The 20807-nt window shown below is 39.4% G+C and overlaps 1 protein-coding gene across 1 annotated transcript in view; it reads left to right on the top strand.

Annotated features, from left to right (window-relative positions):
• Window positions 1-2378: 2378 nt before the first annotated feature.
• Window positions 2379-20807, top strand: part of LOC140369100 (corticotropin-releasing factor receptor 1-like) — a 68359-nt gene continuing 49930 nt past the window's right edge. Inside the window, exons 1-4 of the mRNA XM_072456345.1 lie at window positions 2379-2599; window positions 7302-7389; window positions 8553-8612; window positions 10858-10983. Of these exons, the coding sequence (XP_072312446.1) occupies window positions 2570-2599; window positions 7302-7389; window positions 8553-8612; window positions 10858-10983 (304 nt within the window). The 5' untranslated portion in view covers window positions 2379-2569. The remainder of the gene's footprint in view (window positions 2600-7301; window positions 7390-8552; window positions 8613-10857; window positions 10984-20807) is intronic.

Genomic DNA, 20807 nt, shown 5'->3' with positions numbered 1-20807 from the left:
ACACTGCAGACTTCAGACATGACACGGACAGCTGTGTCCTGCAGAAGTTCTCTGACAACTCTGCCATCATCGGACTCATCACGGACGACGATGACGCGGAGTACAGAGGACTGGCGCAGGACTTTGTGGACTGGTGTCAGCGGAACCACCTCCTCATCAACGCGGGGAAGACCAAGGAGATGGTGGTGGATTTCCGCAGACGCCACCCCACTGCCCCCTCGCCAGTGAACATCCAGGGACGGGACATTGAGAGAGTGGACTCATACAAGTACTTGGGTGTTCATCTGAACCACAAACTGGACTGGACTCATAACACAGACGCACTGTATCATCAAATCAAATCAAATCAATTTATTTTTGTAAGGCCCAAAATCACAACAACAGTTGCCTCTGAGGGCCACAGGGAGAAATGAATCAACAATGTCTGTGGTGGCGATGGAGTCAGACAATGTCTGTGGTGGCGAGGGACGATGTCCCAGGGTCCTCTGTCCTTAGACTCTCCTTCTCGGCCAGGAAAAACTACAAAAAAAACCTCTTTGGGAAAAAAGCGTAGAAACCTGGAGGAGTTCCAGTGAAGGAGAGATCCGACTCTCACAGACGGACACGAGGAGACTGGAGCTGGACCCACTCTTCAGGCAGATGAGGGACCGACTGAGGCGAACTGGACCCACTCTTCAGGCAGAAGAGGGACCGACTGAGGCGAACTGGACCCACTCTTCAGGCAGAAGAGGTACCGTCTGAGGCGAGCTGGACCCACTCTTCAGGCAGATGAGGGACCGTCTGAGTCGAGCTGGACCCACTCTTCAGGCAGATGAGGGACCGTCTGAGTCGAGCTGGACCCACTCTTCAGGCAGATGAGGGACCGTCGGAGGTGAGCTGGACCCACTCTTCAGGCAGATGAGGGACCGTCGGAGGCGAGCTGGGCCCACTCTTCAGGCAGATGAGGGACCGTCGGGGGTACAGGAAGAGCCAGAGTCGGCTCTACCTCCTGAGGAGACTCAGGTCTTTTGGAGTGATAGGGCCACTCCTGAAGACCTTCTACGACTCTGTGGTGGCATCAGCCCTCCTGTACGGTGTGGCCTGCTGGAGCAGCAGCATCACAGAGAGGGAGAGGAGGAAGCTGGACAGAGTCATCAAGAAGTTCAGCTCCGTCCTGGGCTGTGCTCTGGACTCGGTGCAGGAGGTGGGGGACAGAAGGGTCCTGGCTAGATTCACATCTATGCTGGACCATGAGTGTCACCCCCTGCAGGACACTCTCTCCGCTCTGGAGAGCAGCTTCAGTGAGAGACTGATCCACCCTCGATGTGTGAAGGAAAGGTTCCGTAGGTCTTTCCTTCCTGCTGCTGTCAGACTTTATAACAAAAACTGTTAGTACTGAACACTCGCAATACTGACCTAACCATGTGCAATTCTGTCATATGTGCAATTGCTGTTGGAATTCATGTGCAATTCATGTGCAATTACTATGAAATTCATGTGCAATCTATGTGCTGTCGTGACACATATTCATGTGCAATTACTGTCGTGATCACATGCAATGGTATTTATGTATTTATTTATTCATTTGTCTATGGGAGTTTTTATTTATTTATAGGAGATCTTCTACTGAAAGTGATTTTCAGACTTCCTATAAGTGATCTGTTCTGTTCTTCTGTATCTACCTCTGTATCTACCTGCGTTGCACCAATGAAATTTCCCCATTTGGGACAATAAAGGAATATCTTATCTTATCTTATCTTATTTTAACCAGAAAACAAATACATTTCCAACCATTTCCCATTGAAATTTGAATTCATTGCATGCCTCTCCAGCCTGTGTGAACTAACAGCAACACACATTTCCAAATAGCCTGTGCTGTGTTCCATGACCGCTGTTGTTTTTGGGTGTTTTAGTCTGGGGGGGACTTTATTGACCCCCAGGAGACCATCTGTCTCTCTGTGGCAAACAGCTAAATCCGTTGTTTCTGAGTCTGATCTGCAGGGAGGCGTCATGATTGACATGTTAGAATTAGACTTTTGGAAAGCAGATGTTGCATAAAGTGGAAAAGAGTTACGGTCCCCTCGCCGGATACTGACCCAGGAGCCCGAGTCTGAGGCGCAACGTGGGCGGCGCGTCGCGGGAGGGGACACTCGCTCACGCGCCATCCCGCCGCACTGTACTCCGCGCGGACAGCACCGGCAGCACGGAGAGGGAGAGGAGAAGAAGATACGACCGGAGGCGCCCGCAACACCGGCCATTGCAAACCACGTAAACGGAGTTACACCCGCGACGCGATCCCCATTTTTTGTCGGATTCAGTTTCTTTCTTGTAACGCAAAAACTGCCCCGGGCGCGCTTCGTCTCTGAGCCGGACAGGACACTCCATCATCACCCACAGGAGGGGGGAATCAAAAACCCCACTCCCACCCTTTCATTTACTTTAACCGCAAGACATTGCAATTTAACTCGATTTTTAAATGTTTTGTTGCGACTTTATGGACTCAATGGAGAGGCGGAGGAGGCGGCTGTAAGTCAGAGCCCCGTGCGAGACTTGTTCATTGAGTAAAATGTGAAATCCACTGGAGTTCAAAATGCGTCGCAAATGGATCTGCGTTCTGCAGGTAAGTGCTTAAATTAGTCTCCTGACAACGCTGTTTGGTTATAACTTCAATTACAGCCCGCACGGGGAGTAGAGCGTTGAGTTATTAACGCGCTATTGACCGGGGATAAACGCGCCTTTCACTGCAGGTGTCAGCTTGAACCCTTGTCAACAAACAAAGTGTGTTCAGAGAGTTTATTGTCTAATCCAGATTGTCTTAAATGAAATTGTGCATCCTGTTAAATGGACAGAAAATGCCTTTGTGGCCACTGCTTGTAAACAGAGGAGCGTGAGGATGGTTTTCAGGCAGAGCAAGACGCACGACAAGTGACATCCAAACTGCCAAAGCGCGGACAGGCTGAGGGAGGAAATTATGTGGATTTGGGACACCCAGAATTTAAAAGGACGTGTTAATTCACCAACCTAAGCCTTCTTTGTCACAACTTTCCCCCCCATTGAGGAATCAGGCTGCTGTAGGGCTATTTAGGCCAGTGTACAAAGACATCATGTTGAGCAAGATGAGATATTAAGTTTGTCTCTTGTCTTTTAATTGGATTGAGGAATTATCTTTTGCAATATTATTATTATTATTATTATTATTATTATTATTATTATAGCAGCAACAAATCCATGTGTGTCTTTTTGAATTGTAGGCTGTTGTTACTGATGCTTGTGCTACATTATTTCACCATTACCTTCCACGGTACAATGGGAAACTGCAGCACTAAGAATAGCCAAGAATTCTCAGTTTTTTTCACTCTTTTCCCCAAATGGCTGTTTCAAACTCCCTGCTATTCCCCATTGTCAAGATTTAAGACCACACCACCCTCCTTCACACTGCTCTTCCGCATTTTCGCAGCATGTGGGCCTTGGTAATAAAAAAAGACTATGCACCTCAATAGTCGTTGGACTGTCTTCATGCTATATCGATTTACCGCCCAGTCTTCTTTGTCTTTAATTACTTGGGAGGTGGGAGCGTTTTCTAGGCTACGTTTCCTCCATGATACCTGTAATGCTCCCAATGAGCGTAAAATGGGTTCAGAGAGCGAAGTCGTCCAGATCCCATCTCTGGGTTGGAAAAAAAAAATCTAGGGCAGGGAATTTTTGATGACTTGTTGGCATTTTTATACAAAGTGCTGACTGATGAGGTTGGCATATTTCTGGTGAAAAAAAGGTGCTCTTTCAATTAACCGTATCTCCATTTTCTGCTCTGCTTCACCTATTGCATTATTTATTAGCAGGTTAAGTGAAAAATGCAACATTGACTTGGTAGCCATCTTCTGCCCTCCACAGGGAATATCCAGAGAGCATAACCTATAGATTAAAAAGTCAAGTGGAGTAGCCAGTTCCATTCTGCTTTATGCTAATCGGGTGGCATGCATCAACATCTTTGGTCTTGTGAGAAATGTCATTGACACAAGCTGCCGCCATGCATTTAGCAAGTCTCTCTAGCATCAACGCTGTCCCCTCCTCCCTCCTTTTTCAAATGATTGGACAGTTTCCATCAAAGTATGTGGATGAAATATTAATCCTTGCATTGTATTCCCCACGGTTGGCTGCACTGTCACTTAAATGAGCCACAAATGGGGTTTCCATACTTCCGTTTGTGTAAATATATCAAAATGGCATCTCATGAAAGGACGCTGGGGAAATGATCAGTGGATGTTGTGATGCAGATTAGGGATGTCACAATTTAGTTTTATTGTGAGAAGAAGCGTCACGACTTTTTGATTATCCACACGTTTACTGACACCATGACAACTGAGAAAACCTTAATTTTCTTCACTCCTGTGGCCGCGTAACAGTTTGTCAGAACGTCATTTTGGTTTGGTATAAAGAGAACAAAAGGTTCTGACACTAATCTTTGTGTGACAACCTTTAAAACCATAATCATGATTACGAATGATCACAACCGGGAAATTAATGATTAAGAATTTGATTATCTAAAATGACAAAGACATCAAAGTGGTTAAAATGTCTCACTTGTTTAGTTTTACTGGGTAATGTTTGTTTGGTTTTGGATTCTTGTTTTTTGGCATGTTTTTGAAAACGTTTGACCAATCAAAAGAATATTTTTGATTTGTTAAAGTTTGGAATTGTTAAATGCTATGAAGTCTTTCATTAACGATTATTTTAGTAGTTGATTTGTCAACAATTCTTTTTTAAATTTGTTGACAAATGCCTATGTTAATGAAGGACATCAGAAATAGTTTATTCTTTTTTGACATTTTGATTTAGTAACGCAGCTGTCACTGTGATAAAAGGGTTTTTGTATTTTAGATAGATAGTCTAGATCGCAATTACATTTAAATTATTTTAAAACATGTTATCGTCGACTAGTTATGATGAGTCAATTAAGCGTTGCTACCCTAATGACAACAGTTTTGTGGTTTTTCCATGGATAGTGTGGCCACAAAATGTTTTATTCCAGGTGAAGCAAGTCAGTCAGAAATGGTCAAAATTAAGCAACCATCTCTTCCATTAGAGGGAGTTCAGAGCCCATTCTTCCTCCAAAAGAAATAAATGAGATGCACACACACAAATCCATTAAGAACAAATTATAATTATTATAATATGCCCTTTGAGGCAAGATGTTCTTCATAGTCCAAGTCAGGATACAGTTGCTGACATGTTAACATGCAAAGTTGTAATTAGCAACATAATGGCTTATATACCGGTAATGGGTCTCTGTGAATTAATGTTTTATATCATTCAACTTCATTGCAGTCTTACCATTTTGCTTCAGACCTACCATTTCCACATTTTCAATACTTAATAAGCTTATTACAAATGTAAAAGACCCACAATCAGTCCTATTCAAATGCTGGCTGTGCAAATACAATTACCAAATGTGGTGTCAAACGGTGTACATTATTCAGCAAAGTTCTTGCTTGCAGAGAAACAAAGCAAGTGAACAGTAGGCCACAAACCCCTCTCAGAGAAAGATAATATCACCTAATTTCATTTCATAAGACAGTCATTGTTGCATTCAAATATGATTTAACCTTGTATTTATAAACATCAAAGCACATTGACAGAGGAAATGATTACAAACTACAAAGCGATCTCAATTTAAGAAGCAGCATCTTGTTTGAGTTGATGTTAATGCATGCACAAGAAGCTCAAGGGCAACAACAGCATTGCATCTCCTTCTTTGCTCTTTTGGGACATTTGTGGGAAGTGCAACCACAATTCAGACAAAGAGTGTAAAACTGAAATAAAAACTACAGTATATTCATATTAGGGTTTTCAAGCAGAAACGCATCCTAAAAAGTCTAAGCATTTGAATTGAATTAATTGAATGAATTGCACTGAATATTGTTTCAACAGTTAAGAAACCTCATTCTGAGGTGACATTTTAGAAAGGCCAACATCAAATTATATAGAAAGGCCAAACATCAAATTATTTAGAAAGGCAAAGCATCAAATATTGTTAGAGTTTGATGTTTTGATTGCTTGTGATAAGCTCCTTCTGTTATCATGGACAAGATCTGGAGAAGGTCCCCTTGCATTTCTCTCAAGTCACCCACTGGCCCTGGAAGGTTGCTCTGAAGCACTGAAGGTGGATCAAATGATACTAAAATGTCAAATTCTATTTTGATACTGAGGAAAGGAAAATAATCAATACTCTATACCACAATGATGACAAGGAAGTACTTTTTTTAACACCAAAATAATAGTAATATCTCTAACATTTATATAACATTAATTTACTCTAAATTGTTGATTCATGCATGTTTGAATTATTGTTTAGTACTCGGCTTTTGAATCTTAGGCGCTCTGTTTTCTCCTACCCCCTTCCTTGTATATACTTGTGAATATTAAAACAAAAAAACAGGCTCTGGGTCTTACATGTTGGGTTCAGAAATGTCACATTTTTCAACAATGAAAAGTAAATGAAAATCCGCTGCTCGCTATGATTAAATGTCACTATGAAGTGACAAGGTCAATCCATTTTGAACTGGAAGTCAGTTTATAGAATATAAGATGAATATTGTGGTTTACAATGAAAAAAAAACTAAAACATTTGTAACCATTAATATAACCATGTTTTATATTGGTGCTACGTTTTGCCCTTTTTGTTGATTAATTGATACACAGAACATGTTTTTAGTCTTCCAAGGATTTCTTTAGTCAATCACAGCCCTGTAATATCAACATTCAATTTAGTATTGATTAGTATTTGGGTTTTGATTTAGACTTTTTTTCAACCTTAAAGACATATTTTTCCATGGGGGCAATAAAGTCCACTACAGTGGTTTTCAGACTGCTCTTTTGTTCTTGCATTTTGTAATTACAGTGTATTGTATCCTGATCTTTGTCCTTGTTCTAGTTAGTTCTTGTTTTGAACTACTATTGAAATGGAATTGTGTAGTCCTGGTTTAGTCCTAGCCTGGAACAGTCCTTTTATCACCTGGTTTACATCAGATGGATCTCAGAAGGTAAAATGTGAAAAGCTTTAGGTTTGGTTTTTCAAAACAAAGCAAGCTTGCAGTGTGATTGAAATGTTTAAAATCACTCCATGCACCGGAAAAATAAAGTCGTTTTTATTAACAGCAGCGCTTGTAAATAGGGTTAAACGTGTGGTAGGGGACATTTCAACTTTCTCCGTTAGGGACTTGTCTAAAAACATCATCAATCCCTGTGTGGTTTTTACAATGGCGTTCTGCTCTGATGTGATTTATGGACTGTGCGACCCCTTTGCGTCTGTTGTCTATTTGCAGGTGTGGGCCATCATCAGCCTGCTGCCTCTGGGCTCCTCTGCAGAACTGACATGTGAAGCCCTGCAAATGCTCGCAGGAAACATCTCATGTAAGTATAAAGCCAGCATGTGAGCTTTTTTAAACCCTTTGATCACAGTTCAATTTTCCCCCCAAATGCCACCAACTCCACACTACGACCTTTCACTGCAAACATCTATGAGTGAACTCGTGAATTGATTTTATTTTTTTCCAGACTCGCACAGCTCACTAAATGTCAAACCCCGATCTCCTTTTATTTTGGTGGATATTGGCAAAATGCCCTTTCAAATGAAATGAAAGCATATGAAATATTTGACATAGCGAATAGTCTTTATGCAGTTTGCCTCTCGTGTACAGTAAAGTAGCTGAAGTAAAGCCGCAAGTAAAAATGTGTTATTTAATGTGTTTTATGCTGCTTGTTGAGAATGATTTCACGCTTGAACGGAAAAACTTCCAACACTTTAGAGTTCAGAAGGTTAGCCATTTTAATTTGAGCGATACTTCTTGTTATAAATGCGGTTACCGGGCAGAAGCAAAGTAAATAGCTCATACCACACGAAGAAAATCAATGTAAATTTTTGAACACATTTTCAGTAGCAAGCTATGAATCCGAGTCGTAATTATTGTTAATTGACACTAAACTACAGTCAATCAGGTAATTTAACACAACACACTTTGAAGTCTTTGATTGGGAAATAATACAAACCAGAAGATCTTCAAAATACATTTAAATGATCACATTTATTCAGCACACTTTACATCACTTATTCATACACACAATTACACAGAGACACTATGTTTATGTCAAGAGTGGGATTCAAAGCGCCAACCTTCAGATCAGAAGACGAGCGCTCTACTGTTCCTCTGCCGCCCAAAGTCGCTTTAGTGACTATAATACTGACATTGCATTAACTGTTACTATCAATAAATCACACTTGTATGTAAAAACATGTGATTCTTTAATGGATGACGCAGTTCCCATTGGCCCTGAGGCGGCAGAGCTCGTCCTGAATGATTAGTGCAACCGTAATAGGGTGACCCCGGGGCATGTCTGGGCACATATTTGCAGCAATGGCCCTGTTATTGCTCAGGGACAGGTCTGTCACCAATGTTTAATGTTGCCCTTTAATGCTGTTGTGTAATAATGTCATTGTGGCTCTTAAGATGAATTTAATGAGATTTTTGAAGCTTCTTAAAGATGTGTTATAATTGATTAAATGTTTTCTCCCACAGCACAAGCCTTGGTCGCCAACTGGAACATTACCCTTCCCAATGTATCAAGTACTTGGACAGGTGAGTTGTATTAGGGGTGTCAACGTTAACTCATGCAATTAATGATAGAAAGTTGATGCATTAATCATGATTGATGCAGATTAAACAAGCAATCTGTTTTGACCAAAGGCGCATTTTTTACATTACATATGAGACTTACCTGGGCGAAGGAAGAAGGTACAGGGGGAAACACTGGTTTTGCCAAAAATCATAATTAAATGCTGATATCATTCAGTGTGGCTTCTTTGAAAGCCTAAATCCTTCACAGTGGCAGTGTTAAAAAGGCTGCTGTTTTCACCACAGCCGCTCAATCTAACGTGCTCCTGAACCACACAGAGGAAAGTGAAGCACTCTGGAGGAGCAGAGCATTAAACAATGAAGCAGCAGGCTGCAGACAGTGGCTGCACTCACAGGGTCACACAGGCAGAGCTCCATCACCTCTAAATGCAGGACCCACATGTGCCTTCTGGAAAACCATAATTGCGCCTCTCTGTGATAATCGTGTTTCCTAATATTGAAATGTAATCGCAAATACAATTAATCGTTCAGCCCTATCTAACGCGATATATTTTACACAGAATATCCATCAGTCCTCGCGTGGACGAGCGCAGATCACTCAGCACTGATGTTTATGACTGCGGCGCTGTGAAGAACACAGAGTGGCTTTGCTCTGCGTGGCAGAATAAACCAAAGACGCAGCAGAGCTCTCGAGTTGAACGTTGCGCGCACTGTTAAAAAAACTAAAGGTTGCATGTGGTGAGTGCTAAAACAAATAATATGGGCCAAATATTTTAACAAATATCATCAGAACACTGGAAGACAACAGGCCAACACGAATAGTTTGCATCTGTCACCATAAGAGCCAGTTACACCTCCAAGTGACAATGAAGGGCCTCTTTTTTAATCATTTACATTTACTTGAAACATGTGGCCAAACAGATTCAACATGAAATACAATGACTAGGTTTGAATTACAGCCAGATGGGCTTAAAACGATTCGATTTGTGAAACAATTAGGCAAAATGATGTAATTATTTTAAGAAAAGGTGTGAAAATACTTTTTAACTTACTACAATGATGACATTTGACATTTAATTATAATTAATCACACTTCAAAAGAGTGAAAACCTCAGACATGTTTTGAATGGATTGACAGCAACTGTACTCAAGTAAACTGTACACTGACTTATTCCTGTGATCCTACGGAAAACAGACACACAGATACAGAAGTGATAAATGTTTCTTTTACTATTACCACTTTTACTACTACATAGCACCCCAGTTTCCACCATTAACCAAAACCCCTAAAATCCTCCAGCTTCAGTCCTGACCCACCTTAACTCAAGATCTGGAGTCCTGGGCGCTGCACTGTGGCACTACCTGCTCCTGACAGTACCTTAACCTTTTCCTTAACAAATTACTACAACCACTATTATGCCTATTGCTCATGCTATTTATAGCCATGACTGTTTTATACCTCTTCTATTAAAACATTTATAATCAACAGCCAATCTTTCAGTATCTAACATTTCCAAACAATTATTATCAATTTTGACATCACCCCCCAAACGTCCATATTGATCAGGCTTCAGGTCGTACTGCTAACTCATTTATTATACAACAAAATACCATTACTACCGCTGGTGCTGGTGCTGGTGCTCCTGCTGCTACTACTATCACTATTTGTTTAAAGGGTTTTTTGAAATGTTTTATATATTTTATTAGACGGGGCAGCGAAGCGTAAAATGTGGATGAGAGAGACGGGAGAACATAAATTGTCAGAGCTGGCTGCACATGGAGTCTGGAATGTGTGCTGCCGCCTTAACCACTTCACCACCGGGCAACACAGTACCTCCACAATTGAAATGAAAAAATATATATATATTACCTGATTCAAGACAAGCCGAATAGTAGTTTGATTCACATGAAAGCATCTACCTGGCTGTCAGATTCCTATGTGTGGAATGTGTTGATTTGAATCTGAGCCATTACACACTTTCGCAAACACTCCCAGGAGGAATGTAAATTTGATACGAACTCCGATTAAGTCGAACTTCAAAGCCGATCATAAACAATGCTCGGAATAGATTTGATGCTTTGCCACATTAGCAGTTTTCGCAGGAGCTCATCATTAAAACTGTGTACACAAACATCTCATTCAGGCCACAATTTATGTCCAACATCAGTGTGGCATGGAAGCATTTTTCCTCTGGCTATAAGTGGTCCACAGTCATTCCAGTAATTTATGCTTGACATTTCTCCTAAGGCTCCGGACCCTACTGCGAGATCTCCATTGACGGCATTGGCACCTGCTGGCCCAGGAGTAACGCGGGGCAAATGGTGGCACGACCCTGTCCAAAGATGTTTTACGGCGTCAGATACAACACCACGAGTAAGTCTTCTGCCTCTGAGACTGTCAGCCTTCCATAAACAATGCAAAGGGAGCGAGAGAGTGAGAGAAAAAGAAGATTTGATGTTTATTTCTCCAACGCCAGGCTCCACAGATTCCCCCCTGGGCCCGTACTGTTTACGTAATTGTTTATACAGAGAATTTGCATGAGAGCATACAAATTAACAAGGCAAAGTGTAAAAACATGTTTCAGAAAATGTAAGTCAGCGTGAAGGAAGATCTCAAAATGAAAGACTATGGAGAATGGTGCGTAATAATGTGAAGAATGGGTTAAAAATCGCTAAATGATCCACAAAAGCCATTGACAGAGGCGTTAGAAATGATGAAAACATTTTTTGGGTTCGGTCTGGTGAACTTTGGACACTCCTCTGTGCCATGTCGTTACTCGTGTTGGCTCAAATCATGATAAATTACTGTTAGATCTAATCATTTTAATCCCATTCATATTGCACGCTCAGATAGTGTGACCCCTGTGCAAGTCTTTCACGAAACGCATACTGATACCGGCTATATAACTGAAATATTACCGAGCACCTGTAATATAATATATACATTATACCATCCTCATCTTTCATCTTTGTTCATCTTTGATTTTTTTTATTAGCTACTGTATTTTAATACTAAGGAAAAGATGAATACCCTTTTGATGACTGCCTTTGTAAGATAAGATACGATGAGATATGCCTTTATTTATACACTCTTAATAGAAAAAAAACTCTTATAAACAAAACTCCTATGTACAGAACCTCTCATATTCTTAATAGGGAATAGAGAGAGGAAGAAAAAAATTAAAGTTGAAAATAAATAAAATAGAAATAAAAATAAAAAGATAAAAATAAGCTAACACAGGACAAAATAATACTAATCATAGTGGTAAAGTAAACACTCTTATTTACAGCAGTTCTGTGCACATGAATATGATATTATTGCGTCTGAGTATTGCACATGAGTGTGACATTATTGTGTAAAGTATGACAGTAATTGCACGTGAATGTTACAGTATTGCACATGGTTAAAGTCAGTATTGCACATGGCTAAAGTCAGTATTGCACATGGTTAAAGTCAGTATTGCACATGGTTAAAGTTAGTATTGCACATGGTTAAAGTCAGTATTGCACATGGTTAAAGTTAGTATTGCACATGGTTAAAGTCAGTATTGCAAATGGTTAAAGTCAGTATTGCACATGGTTAAAGTTAGTATTGCACATGGTTAAAGTCAGTATTGCACATGGTTAAAGTCAGTATTGCAAATGGTTAAAGTCAGTATTGCACATGGTTAAAGTTAGTATTGCACATGGTTAAAGTTAGTATTGCACATGGTTAAAGTTAGTATTGCACATGGTTAAAGTCAGTATTGCACATGGTTAAAGTCAGTATTGCACATGGTTAAATTTAGTATTGCACATGGTTAAAGTCAGTATTGCACATGGTTAAAGTTAGTATTGCACATGGTTAAAGTCAGTATTGCACATGGTTAAAGTTAGTGTTGCACATGGTTAAAGTCAGTATTGCACATGGTTAAAGTTAGTATTGCACATGGTTAAAGTTAGTATTGTACATGGTTAAAGTCAGTATTGCACATGGTTAAAGTCAGTATTGCAAATGGTTAAAGTCAGTATTGCACATGGTTGAAGTTAGTATTGCACATGGTTAAAGTTAGTATTGCACATGGTTAAAGTTAGTATTGCACATGGTTAAAGTCAGTATTTCACATGGTTAAAGTCAGTATTGCACATGGTTAAAGTTAGTATTGCACATGGTTAAAGTCAGTATTGCACATGGTTAAAGTCAGTATTGTGCATGGTTAAAGTCAGTATTGCACATGGTTAAATTTAGTATTGCACATGGTTAAAGTCAGTATTGCACATGGTAAAAGTCAGTATTGCACATGGTTAAAGTTAGTATTGCACATGGTTAAAGTTAAAGTTAGTATTGCACATGGTTAAAGTCAGTATTGCACATGGTTATGACAGTTACACGTGTTCAGGACTAACAGTGTTTGTCTGACAGCAGCAGGAAGGAAAGACCTGTGAAACCTCTTCCTCACACAGCGAGGGTGGATCAGTCTGTTACTGAAGCTGCTCTCCAGAGCGGACAGTGTGTCCTGCAGGGGTGAGACTCATGGTCCAGCATAAGTATTATAAGTAATAATAATTTAAAATCAACTCTTAATGTAAATTCAAAGTAGCTCAAATATAATAAGGGTTTCTTTACTTTTTCTTGTGGTTTTCTACTAGTTCTGCTATAGATAAAGGAGACCATTCTAAAACTATTCACATAAAGGTTTAAATTAGTATCTACATTTGGTATTACTTAGTTTAATTTATTGATTAAACTGATTTGTATGACAAGCCTAACAACTACTACTACTGCTATTGCTAATACTATTGCCACTGCAACGACTACTTTTGCTGCATCTGCTTCTAATACTCTATTAGTATAACAAAATATTTACTACTGTTAATGCGGTTGTCTTATTTGGAGCTTGAGTGAAAGTGATTTAATTAAATTAAATTCTATTTATTTTTTTAACGCCCAAAATCACAACAGCAGTTGCCTCTAGGGGCGACAGAGAAAAAACAGATTAAACAATGTTCATAGAGACCTGGCAATGTCCTTAGACCCTCCTCCTCAGCCAGAAAAAAACTACCAAACCTCTTTGGAGGAAAAAAAAACAGTATTGTTTTCTAATGTAAGTTGTTGTAGACACTTTGTTACGGAAGTAAATTTTCCATAAATTTTCCTCATAGATTTTCAGAAGACAAAAATAACATACCACATACAACATACCACGGCTGATGGGCTATGTGGTAACTAAAACATCGTAAAATCTATCATTTTGTTTCAAAACAGTTTCTGAAACGTCATACACCGGTTATGGTTTTGGTTCTGTGTTACGGACATTGCTGCTTATCCTCCTTGTGCCTGTAAGCTCCTTCATGTTTGAAAAACCTGGAAAAAACTATGGAAAAATGATTGGAAAATGTACTTCCTGAACCAGAATCGCAGTGGGCTTCGAAGTGGGCGGGGCTGTTGAGCTCCATAGTTGTAGTAGTAACAGTAGCTATACATTTATCACATTGTTCAACCTTTTATTCTGTGTTAAGAACTGCAAACCAAAACATTACTGACACTAATAATACTCTTCTCAAATGTCCACAAAATTCCCATAAACGATAGAATCCATATATCTGTGGGATCATTCTCGGTACCTCTTAGCAAAAGGAAGATGTTAAATTGTGATTTACAAGCAGAGATTAATGAATGCGTATGAATGGCTATAAATATTCCGCCTCGCCTCTCGTTAGCCAATCACTCACTTACGCCGCACATTGACAGGTGTAAGTCGTGCACAATCGCCACCTTTTGTCGAACTCTGAAATGTTACTATCTATTCAGGCCATACAGCACTCTGAAGGTAAACATCACACTGCACCGTAAACACAATTAGTTTATGGGATATATCAAACAAAGCAACGTGTTTCTTGGTGAATTAAGGTTCTAACTCCCCTCATAGGACCCTTAAAGGTCTTTGGTGAGAGGGGATAAAGAGAGAGAGAGACAGCGATGAGGGAGCGGCGGTGAACCCAACCATAATTCAGCTTGATCCCCCCAGTAATATGACACCACAAGCTTCATTTCACCTTGAGGATTAGCGAGTATCTCTATTGAAGCATATAGCCTAAAAGCAGGGGAGAAATGCTCGTCATCTGACAGTGAAGGTCAGCAGTCAGCGCCATAGGGTCTGGTTGGTATTAAGTGCTTAGTCAATGGAGAGCTTTTGCTTGTCCATGAGCACCAACCGGTGGCGTAATAGCAGGTGTTTATGAAGTCGAGCAGATGACACTGATTCATTGTAAGAAAACAAATCACAATTTTGTCATCACGGAAAGGGCTTTATCTCTGAGAGGAAAGGCATGTTCAAGTACTGCGGGAACAAACACACCTCAAGGATTTTAGAAAGGCGTCACTCTAACTTGTTTTGATTATGTTTGATGTATGCTCAAGTTGTCGTTCACATTTTTACTTCCCATTCTCAAATGTTATCTCAAATGCTGTAAATCATTTCCGCCAACTTCAATGTGAGAGCGTTCAGGCCAATGTCCTGTTTTGGTCAAACTGTCCTTGTATTCCTCTCGAGTTTATATTGCATCTCAAATACTTACCTGAGATGCTGTTGAGATGAAATTGGCATATTATTTAGTTGTAGTCATGACAGAAGAATGTGGTTGCTCTGGATGAGTGGGCTGGAGCTGAGTAACTCATCTAATTGCTAAGTAAGTGAGTGGAGGAAGAAATTCTCAGACATCTTATGCACAGTATTTTCAAGAGTATAAATAGTACAGCACAAACGTTTCATGTTTTAAACACAGGGTTAGGGTTATCAAATGTATTGATACTTAAATACTCAATACTAAAACTAACATTGAAAGTACAGTACTTTTTGAAACACATAAACAGAGTTGGAGCTTCCCAGTCTGAGACTTTTGAAAAACAACTATTATTCTGGTTTGAAAAGTTACAGTTCATTGTCTAGAAAATACATTGTTGTGAAATCGTGTGAAATCGAGTTTGAAATGATTGTAGTTCCAACACTACAAAGCATATGATCAAAGAAAAGTGTCATTTATTGTAGTTCAGGGATTAATGCTGCTTCCAATTACCATCAAAACATATATATCTCTCCTGCTGGTGAAGGACATGAATGAATCTAATTAAGATTCTTGCATTTGGTCCACACAAACCTGAATTATATGTACAAAAAATATGTTTTCTTATGTACGCAGTCATCCTTGAGTTCAACACATGACTCTCTTCACACTGTTTACTGTCTCCAGGTGTTGTCAAAGTACATAAATAATCATAAACCATCGCTCATTTTCACAGACAGTTTTCATTGAGATGTTGGTGCACGGCCAGATCTGAGAATTCCATTTCGGCTGCTATTTTCAGAACATAATTTGTGCGGCTCGATTGGTACTAGATGTTACCCGTATGGGAACAATTCAGACATTCAAATTATGTTTATTTGTTATTTGTTGGAGTGCACACAGTTTTTCATCAGAATCACTGTAGAGACCTTCAAACGAACGGTAGAGAGATTGACAGACTATTGTTGTCATTTTAGTCTCTTGCTGTGGAATGTTCTTGGATAGAACTAATTAACAACTCACACTTTGAATTCTAAAAAGAAAGGACAAGAAAACATACACATTGTCTACATTAACACAATGCTAGCAATACAATAAAATGTGCATATAAATTACTTATGATACTAAACTTGATCATAGAAGTGTGATAGCGCTGTTACTGTGGAATTTCCTTCTACATAGAATATATATATATAAAGAATATAAACTGCAATAATTTTGATTGGAGTAATGAGTAGACAATGTTCCTCACCCAAGGGTCAATAATAAGCAACGCATTGATTTTTCAAGGATTAAAACCACCAACCTTGTGGTCATAGGACAAACTTGCATAGTGCCTTTTTTCTGGTGCATTTAATTACATAAACTCTATAACATAAAGGTAAATGCCTAAATTGTCCTGTACATGCCTTTGACAGATTATTTGAACATTCTTGTGAAGCCAATCTAATTCACAACATTTTCTCTCAATAATATAACCTGATTTTTTAATATGATAATGTTTTTTTGCTTACAGAGCGATATAATGCAGCATTATACGCTCTATAACGGTTGCTTATATGTTTGTCCATTCCCCATCTGTGACCTTTGGCTTATTGAGTTGCAGCTGGATTGTATTAAGACTCAGTGTTCGTACAGTAAGAAGTGCATTTCCTTTAAAATGATCTTTTATCTCCGGATTAGTACACTACGGCGTATTTGCAGCAGCAGATTGTGGAATCCTTTCAAAAATAAACTGACTGGAGTTTTAACCCTGCTTTCTGACACTATGTTAATTACTTTCAGTTGCTTCCCACTAACTTTATGCAACCGAGTCTATTTTCGGAGGTTTGGCTGAAATGTTTGACCTGCTATACCCTTCTTATATGATTGCTTGCGTTTTAGCATATTGATTGTAAAGTCTCTAGAGAGCAAATGGAAATACTAGATGCCCTTGGACAAACAAACCTTTTAGGGTTGTCACCTCCGCCCGTCCCTATCCGATTGCCCTGTGATCCGTCTGACCTCTGAACGCAGCACAATACAACACCACTGGGGATAATAAACAGGCAGCCATTTTTAATTAGCAGTATGGAAAGTGGACGACAAGTAGCACTGACAGTCGGGAGGTGAACGTAGCTTTCTCTTTTATTATTTAAAGCAGTGCAAACTAAATTATTATGATTACATAGACAAGTTAATGGTTATCGTTAAGAGTATTGTGCAGAGATTCGATTTTCAAGATAATGCTCTTTCCAATTTTTTAGGGCTGCACAATTTTGGAAGAAAAATCGAACTGCTATTATTCTGGCAAGCATTGCGATAAGACGTTTTAAGCCAGTCCAGATGCATTAACATCTGAGGGCATAATGAAACATGACTCGCATGTTTAGGGTCTAAAACACAGGGTTAATGCTGTTTTTTTTTCTTCATAAAATACAGAATATGTAGTTATTTTTTTCCATAACATGCTGAATATTTAGTTTTTTGTGGAGGACATGAATATTGACTGAATAATACTGATATTAAGACTGATAATTACTTCAGATTGCGATTCAATTCAAGTCTACAACACTTTAGTTTAGTTTTTCCCTTTTCTTTAGTTTCAATAAGTTACGTGAAAAACAACAGCTGATACAAGGTATATAGCCTGACCTTTATCGATTATCAATTGTAAATCAGAAAATTGACATCATATAGATCCATACAAACTAACTCACTCGATACCTCCGCTGTCACAGTTTGGTCAGGTTGTTTACAAAGTACTGTGAAAGCCTAAGAGCAGAAAGAGGGTGGACAGGGGAGCAGATAAATTGTGTTGCAGCAGCTGTGGCAGCAGCAAAAGCTGTTGGCCTGTAATATCAAGGGCACAACAGTGAGTCTGGAGTGCCCAGTTAAAAGCCTTAGTCCCTGTTAGTTTGGATCCAGAGGGACATTTCTGCAGAGTTCATATTGGCAGATGCAGAAGTCACTCTCACTCATGATGACGCTGCAAAACAGAAGAAAGGTATTTTCAAATACAAATTAAGATGAGTAAAATGACACTCTTTATGACAGCTTTTGGGCTTTTGTCGACTGATGAACTTCCCTGCACCCCACGGCACTGACAAAAGCGCTCAAAATGATTACAATCTCGCAAATAAACAAAAGACTTGTAAAAAGCAGCTGAACAGTGCAGACAGAACACTCTCAAAACTCCAGCTAATTCACACCATGATTTCATATCCTCTGATTTATTGACTAAAGGACTAAAAGACTATAGCCCTACAATGGATGTATTGAATAATAATATTATGATTATATTGGTTCAATGTTGCGCCAAAAGTGTTTGAAATAGAGTGTAAGGTGAAAAAGTCTATGTGTCTCACAAAATGCAAAATGTGTTTTTAGAAAAATCTACACTGTCTCTGGGATTAACTTGCTCTGAAAGAGGCACTAGGCTGGATTTCCAAAATTAGATTGTAACAAATCCTCGACTTGAGTTGCTGAGCCATCACAGTCTGGTTCCAGTGTCTTTTTATTGAGACTGTGCTATGTGCATTTATCAGTCTAGTCCCAAAAATATACCCAATGCTTTTGGCTATTATAAGATCCAAAATCCGTACTCTTTCACTCTGCCACTCTGGAGGGTTATAGTGTACATCTGCATGATTTGCATCCCCTTCTATGTTTGATATGTACAGTATGTGCTATTTATCATAGAGGCTGCAGATGGACGTTGAATGAATGAATGAATCTCTAAATCCACAATAAATTCTATCTTTTGTTAAACTAAAATTAACTGAAATCTAAATATCCAAACCAAGCCAAAACAGAATCAATTGAATTAATCTTAATCTTAATCTTAATCTAACGTAATTAAATCAATACAAACTCATGGCTAATCCATGAGTAAATGAGACGTGACCATTGGATTCAACTTTAACAAAACACAACTAGCATTAAGACTGGGTTTAACCAGTAAAACAAATAACGTACAATATAATACAAACCCCTGAAGGGGTTTAACATGTGGTAACCTCCATATAGAATGCATAGATAGGCTCTGGTAAAACATAGCTGTAGATTGATGAGACACATCAAGCTGTCAGTACATGTCATATGGAAAATTAGTTATTAAAAAGCAGACATTTGAAAGCCATAACATACTCTTTAGATCTGTACAAACATCTCCTGAAATGTGGTTCCTGTATTAGTATTTCAGTTCAAAGGCCTATTTCAGTCTTTTTGTCAATTCTCCTGGATACATTTAAAATCTGAACTTCCAACAGAAATCTAATTGTAAAACATAAATCACGATCACAATGAGTATTTTACACTATACATCCCAAATCATGTAACCCTTTAAAGGATCATTTATCAGAGCAGAAACAATGATACTTCACATCTGTCTGGTGGTCTCTTTCACATACATTTAGTACATGATTAGTACCCAGTTCGTGTTTGATATTTGCAGTATGCCGTCTAACATACAGGCTGCTGCAATGACATGCTATTGTGGCTGTGTTGTCTAGAGCGTTCAGTGGTCGGCTGGTGACAGGTGCCCCATGGCTTCTCTCGCTCTCTCTCCTCCCCTTCGTCCATGATTCAGTATGGCATTACCGTCTTTGTTTGTGCCCTGCTTTGAAAAGCCTGCAATTTACCTCACTATTTTGATGCCAAATCTCCTCGTCATCCTCAAAGCACTGTGTTACGAATGCATATTTGTGAAAACTGAGCATTTCTGTTTCAATTGACTTGCCTAAAGTGTTGTCGGATCGTGTGCCAGTCATTTTGTGTGCATAGAGGGTGGAGGGTGGTTTATTTAGAGCAGAGCTTGGAGCCAGCGGGGTGGCGAAGCGGCCGGATCACCCTACTGTGCACTCGACAGGGATGCCATGCACTGTTTTTGTTGAATGGACTCGGGCATGTGAGCGCTACAACTTCCATTAGTAATCCAGTAATGGGGGCTGTGCAACTAATCAAAGTTAAAGTGGTAAATGAATCTGTCACAGATTGCAAGTATTGGCTTGGGGCTTTGGAAATGACAGGTCTGCAGCTAATCATCTGGCACTAATAATATGTTGCATTTGGCAGTAATAATATGTTGTTTAGAAAGGAGTCTGAATGTTGTGTCTTGTATGGCTCTGGGATGAAAACTAATCAACCAATCAACTTTCATATGACGCTCTTTCGGGCACAGTTAAGCACACACTTGTCTGTTGATAACTCCAAATGAGCGCTTGTGTAAGCCAGAGATAATTATTAGGTGAAAGATCAAATGCGCCATTGACAGCAATAATACGTCAACATTGGAGTGTGGAACAGCATACATACATCGACATTGTTTTTGCACTTTTACGAAGGGGTATTATTTTATTGCCCTCATAATTAAATATAATCTCTGCAATCTCAATTCCTTCTTAGGGCAATTTGTTAAGAATCAGTGTGGGACTATATTGCAGCAACGAGGGATTTCGGGAACCATTCTCTTCATCTTTAGCCAGGGTAGAAGAACAGAGATAAAGGATTTATCTTAGAAAGCCAATTGAGCGCTTGTGTTAGGTTGTCGCGGGAAACCGGAGCGACTTGAGAACCAGCCAGACACGTGAGAAACATGTCGGGGTCCGGAAACTCGGCTGGCACTCACTCGCTTGCTTTCTATTGCTCCTTTACCTCTGTTAAAACGAACGAAAG

Source organism: Eucyclogobius newberryi, unplaced genomic scaffold (assembly GCF_026437365.1).
Source record: "Eucyclogobius newberryi isolate DKJ021-1_F unplaced genomic scaffold, fEucNew1.0.hap1 SCAF_20, whole genome shotgun sequence".
NCBI lineage: Eukaryota > Metazoa > Chordata > Actinopteri > Gobiiformes > Gobiidae > Eucyclogobius > Eucyclogobius newberryi.
Note: the sequence above shows the minus strand (reverse complement) of the source record. Positions and strands in the feature narration are given on the sequence as shown.